This window comes from Physeter macrocephalus, chromosome 2 (genome assembly GCF_002837175.3).
Source record: "Physeter macrocephalus isolate SW-GA chromosome 2, ASM283717v5, whole genome shotgun sequence".
Classification (NCBI taxonomy): domain Eukaryota; kingdom Metazoa; phylum Chordata; class Mammalia; order Artiodactyla; family Physeteridae; genus Physeter; species Physeter macrocephalus.
The window spans coordinates 117,485,565-117,491,496 of NC_041215.1; the positions used below are offsets into that span (position 1 = coordinate 117,485,565).

The window sequence follows — 5,932 nt, forward strand, 5'->3', positions numbered from 1 at the left end:
ATTTTGGATCATCTTTACTATCATTATTCTGAATTCTTTTTCAGGTAGACTGCCTATTTCCTCTTCATTTGTTAGGTCTGGTGGGTTTTTACCTTGCTCCTTCATCTGCTGTGTGTTTTTCTGTCTTTTCATTTTGCTTACTGTGTTTGGGGTCTCCTTTTTGCAGGCTGTAGGTTCGTAGTTCCCGTTGTTTTTGGTGTCTGTCCCCAGTTGGCATCACCATTTTCTAAAGGTCTCTTCTGTCCCTCTGGTTACTCATAATGGATTCCGGTGGGCCTTCCGTAGTGCCCCAAATTCTGGACTTTTAATGATCTCACTTCCTGCAACCGAGACTGCACTAGGTCCCATTCTCTCAAGGTGCTCTTAAGATGTGAATCATTTGATGTCCCAAAATGAACTAATATTTCATGTATTCTCTTTCCCTAGGCAAAAGTATTATTATCAGGGGCTTTCAGGGATTTTGGTTACTTAGGAATAATATAAGTTATCATAGTAAAAACATTTTAGCATGCCTGACTTTCACCTTCTTTAAATATGCCATGTCCAGCAGAAATTGACTAAAATGGAGAAAATGTCTAAAGTAGAAAACTGATATGCCAGCTACTTTACAGATGAAGAAGGAAATTATTAAAGTTTCTAAAGATAAAATTTCTTAATGAAAAAATTTATTCACCTGAGGGTTTATTTTTAATTTTTAGGTAAAATGGAATTGTAAGGAAAATATACCACCTTAGCATTCAGCTTATCAGCAACAGATATACATTTTCAGTTCCTTTATTCTTTTATTTTTAACTATTGAGTTTTCATCAGTTAGGAACTTTACTGTATATAAATTTCTTTCTCTCTCCCTTACCCTGGATTTCCTTTCACCATTACTTTGAATAAAATATGACACAGACATTCCCCCAAATCCCTCTATAATCTATTTGCCAAGTGTTCCACCATTTATAAAGCACTTTGAAATACATTAGCACATTTGATTCTTACCACCCTATGAGACAGATATGGTAGACTAGATGCCCATTTTACAAATGGGAAAACCAGTGCTCAGAGAAATTGTGATATGCTCTTTAAGTCATGTAGCTAGTGAGGAATAGAACCAAGAAGCCAATTCTTGTCTTCTAACCACCTCCACCTACCCAGACTCTTTCCCTGCTGAATTCCACACAGAACCTACTGTGGGAAAATTATGGAAAGTTTCACTTTTGTGTTATTTCCGATTTAAGAACAATGAAGTAAAAATATTAATGATTTAAAATTTTATATCCAAACCCACACCCATGTAATCACAGAATGCCGTGTGATTTTAAATCCTATCCACCAAATTCACAAAGGCAAATCAACTTCTCCCTTGTATTATATACATCAGAATGCTTGTAAGGTGTAAGTAAGTAAGTAAGGCGTCAGGCACTGCAAGCAAACCTAGAGTGAGATGAGGTGTACAGATAAACTTTGGTTTCTATGATGCATATTATTTGCAAATATTTATATTATTAATTTTAGGCTGGGAATTACCTTCTAAAATGAAGTATACCGAATGTCTTTTTGGATTTCTCCAGTTTTCAAACATTCTTCTGAATATGCAACAACTCACAGAAGCCAGTTCCTTTCTCAATCTCCCTGCACCCTATCTGGTGAGGATGTAATAGCTGGCTATGTAATTTAAAAAGCAAACATGAGTGTAAGAGCACAAAAAAAAAAAAAAAAGATGTTGCAATAAGCAGAGTAGACAGATTGTAGCAGTAAAGTGATTCAATAATACTTATTACAATAATACAAATATTACAAATAATACATATTACAATAATATGTAAGCATCACTTACATATTAGCCTTGGCACTTCTAGTAAATAATTTTTCTTATCAACCAACCTTTCTATTGGTTTCGGTTTTTAAGTACATTTCTCCCCCATTTATTGTACCTGTCATCTGAAACTTTTCCTCATTTCATTTTTAACAGAATTCATTAGGAAAATTTCTGAAAGCATTTTGGCCCAAAATCTAGAATTCAACACGAGTTCCAATTCAACCAGTAACAAGATGTATCCTTTTCTTGCCCGGGCCACGTCTTGGTTTATTCTTTTAATTTACTGAAATCAAGAGGCAACTTTGGGGGCATGTTTAGACTCACCCCATTAGCTGTAAGGCAGATGCAGGGATGATTTCGAAATATCTCATTCCTGCTTTAGAAAATGATTTAAAACTCTTCTCCTTCTCTTTTTACCTGTCATGAACACTACGTTTTAAAATTGTCTGGAGCCTTTCCCCCAGGACCCCTTCCCTTGTTTTACTCACCGGCTGCCTTTTGACACCTAGCCAATTTTTCCAGATCAGGACGTGAAGCTGATGAACCGGAGAAGCCATCCTTCAAACTCCACGAACAAGAGAATTCCTCCTTTTCCTCCAAACCTCAAAAGAAGAATTGGTTCCCCGTCCAACTTGCTGCGTGTCAGTGGGTCAGAAGCCTTTTCATGGCATAGCCTTCCTGTGGGCTGGGGTAAGAAACCCACAGATCTTCTCTCCCTCTTGGATTTTTCCCTTAGGTTAATCCTGACCAAGGAACACTTCTCAACCAACTCTTTCTCTCAAACAAGGACCCAGACCAGGATCTTTTGGTGGCTTTTGCTTATTTTAAAATAACATCCAGTTGCTGCTTGTTGCATAAAGTTTAGACTCAAGAGAGAATGAATATCCTTCAGATACTGCCTCGCCAAAAGAAAAAAAAAAAAAGCTGAGCCCACACCTCCTACTCTCCATAAAATTAACTGCCTATCCACACCTTTGAGCAGGTGTCACCTGGCCTGGACATGTCATGAGGAGTTAGGTGGGACCCTTGCCAGGCCAGTAGGACTTGTCCTACATTCTCTCGCTTTCTTCACTACATAGTGCCTGCTCTAGCAGAGGCAGGGCACAGAGAGTGTGTTACAGCCTCTGGGCCTAATGACTCTCATAACAAAGTGTCATTAAGACGTTTTAAGTCAATGAGGCCAGAGTTCAGCTGAAACACTTTGAACCTCAGCCCACCACTAGGTATACTAGAGAAGGTCTCAATATTTAGCTTAAAGTGAAGCTGAATGCTTTGATTTAGCACGAAGTGACTATGCTGGCTGCTATCACAATTTAGATTACAAAAAATGCAGAAAATAAAAGGCTGTAGGTGACAGAAATGATATACAATGGATACCCTCATTTGGGGGCCAGGGATTCATGTGTCTATTACAGCCATGTTGCTTCAGGCTTTTATGGTTAAAGGAGACATAGGTTGACCCCGGATATTTCTGAGTATATGATATAACAGAGTTCTACTGCACTTGAAATCTCTACATCAGCAGAAGAAATCTATTATAGATTAAGGGAAAAGAAAAAGGCTTATGCTTGAATTATTCAAGGTACTTTATAATTAAGTAATTTTAATTGTGATTTAAGGGTACATATGATCCAGGAAGTCTGGCATAAAGGCTTTTAGGAATAACCTTGCTTAAACACCTTAATGACAACCCATTCCCTCCGATTTTCAATGCCTACACAGTCTAGCTCCAGCCAATTTTCCAATCTCATCTTCCAACAGTCCAGCATAAATGCGTGGCCACCTGCCAAACTGGTATATATTACAATATGCAATGTAACCTCTGCTTTCTGGTCCCTGGCTTGCTTAGGCTAACTCCTCTACCTTGAATACATGCCTCCCTCTCAAAGCACCTACCTCTCAAAACTGTCCCCAAATTGACATCTTCCATGAAGCCTTTTTAGATATACCCCTGTGTATATATATATCCCGTCTTCTGTCTTTGAATCCAGTATAGTTTTTTGTTTATATTTCTGTCAAGGAACTTGCATTTTTGCCTCATTGTGCCCCACTTCTGACTGTAGATTGGGATGTTATTGACAGATACCTTAGGATTTCCCCTTGAGGGAAGAAAGAAAAATTTGGCAACCGGAAATATGCTGCACCCAGGACACAAAGTTGATGAAAAATAAAGTTTTTAAGCAAAAACTAAACTGAGCAGCAAATAAAGAGAGTCAAAGTTACAACAGTACAATCCATGAAGGAACACATTTACCAGTAAGCTGTTTACAGATGTTATTCTTATAGTTTTACCGAGAAGTTAAATGACTCCATTTGGCAGAACTACAGTGATCTGCCAGGGGACGCGGCTGTTCCACTGCTTCTGCCTGAGGCCAGCACACCCAGGTTGTCTTTAGGAATGATTTTCAATTCTCAGTCCACAATATCTGCCTCTGACCCCTTTCTCTGCTGCTGGTGACTCTACATCTTTGAGACTGACAGGTGTATCCCTTTATCAAGTAAGGAGTCATCACACCTACCAGAACAGAGGCAGTGCTTACTTTTGTACATTCACTTCACCAGCAGTAAAAATAAAAATATAGCTTTATCATGGAAGAGCTTGCGCAAAGTTAGTTATTCCAAGGATTCTAGACTTCTGCTTTCCAGAGCACTAGTGATCGCAAGTTTTGTTGGAGAATAGTTCAAACAGCACAAATTTGACTAAGCCATACTAAGAATTAGATTTGAGCATGCATAGTTATCCTCCTGAGGTTGGTCTCACCTACTAAACCTAGTTAGAATAAGAGCTCTGATAAAGCTACACAACCATGTTACTGGTGGGCTCCATAAACGTTGGATGTGGCAATTCTTGTCAGTCAACCAGTCAAGTAACACAGTCCAGGAGCAGGGCAAGAGGGAACCGGTCCAACCACAGATAAGATGTTGATGTGGCTGAAACACATTAATTTGTTTTAATAGTATTTATTAAAGATCTACATTAATAATAACAATGGTAATAATAATAAATACTAGATCACAAAGCCCATGTCTATTTAACTCATCACTGTATAATCCGAATCTAGCACAGGTCTCATCCTGTAGTAGGTGGTCAAGTAATGCTTAGTGAATAACTGAGTAGGAAACATTGGTTAAGAATTTATTGAATCATTATAAAAGGCCTATCATATAGAAATTGGCATTATCCCCATTTTCAGAGGAAGAAAGTGACATTCATAGAGATGCTGTAACTTTCCTAAGTTCACCCAGTTAGAAGTGGGGACGGTGGAAATAGCAGAGAGGGAACTCAAACCCTAAGTACATACTTTACACCTCTGTGTCGTGATACCTTCAATCCTATGTGCTGCACTGCATGGGAAGAGCTGAGAAGAAAAGGAAAGAACTTCACGGGTTTTCCTGGTTCTCTAGGGGCCTATCAATCACTTGTATTAAAAAAATGTTTTAATGTCAAAAATAAGTGCACAAAGAAGAATTGCACCAGGAATTCAGGAAAAGGAATGCTGCTCTTTTTAGGTTTCTTGGTAGAGCAGCAAAGAACTTCCCAGCCCGGCCCTTGCCAGCCTCATCAGGTGTGTCTCTCCAGGCTCAGCCATCCCTCCTGCCATCTGCTGTCGTGCCTTGGATGAGGACTATCTACTTGCAGGCTTTGGTCGTGCGGCTCCCTCGTCCAAAATAAAATCATGCTCATTCCTACAAGACTGACGAAAGTGCTACTTCCTCCCTCAAGTGTTTCCTAGCCCTTCCACCCGCCACAGCCCCACTCCCGGCTGAATTTAATCATCCCTTCCCCTGTTTTACCACAGACCTCCGTTCATAAAGATAGTCAGCTCCTTATTGGCCTTTGCCACAGACAGTTGGTCTCTTCATCTATACTCCGAGCCCCTTGAAGACAGGGACTATGCCTTATCAAACACGAAGGGCTGGAGATTAATTCTTTATCCCTGGAGAATGGGGAGAACTCTGGCCTGATTAGATCTAAGAGCTGGTTTGAAGTGGTAGATGATAAAGTCTGGAGATTGAGGGACCTTAATGCTAAAGATCAGAGGATGCCATGTTGAGGATTTAGAATGGGAAGTTCCTGGCAACTCTTCTAAAGAGACAGAGCATGATAAAATTGATGCTGTGGGA

General features: G+C 39.5%; 1 protein-coding gene across 2 annotated transcripts in view; it reads right to left on the bottom strand.

The window, feature by feature from the left end:
- ABCA12 (ATP binding cassette subfamily A member 12) overlaps positions 1–2,735 on the bottom strand; it is a 191,964-nt gene extending 189,229 nt beyond the window's left edge. Inside the window, exon 1 of one of the 2 annotated variants that reach the window (XM_024124681.3) lies at positions 2,296–2,735. In XM_024124681.3, the coding sequence (XP_023980449.1) occupies positions 2,296–2,364 (69 nt within the window). In that variant the 5' untranslated portion in view covers positions 2,365–2,735. The remainder of the gene's footprint in view (positions 1–2,295) is intronic. The other variant, XM_024124680.3, reaches the window with a different exon arrangement.
- Positions 2,736–5,932: the final 3,197 nt, after the last annotated feature.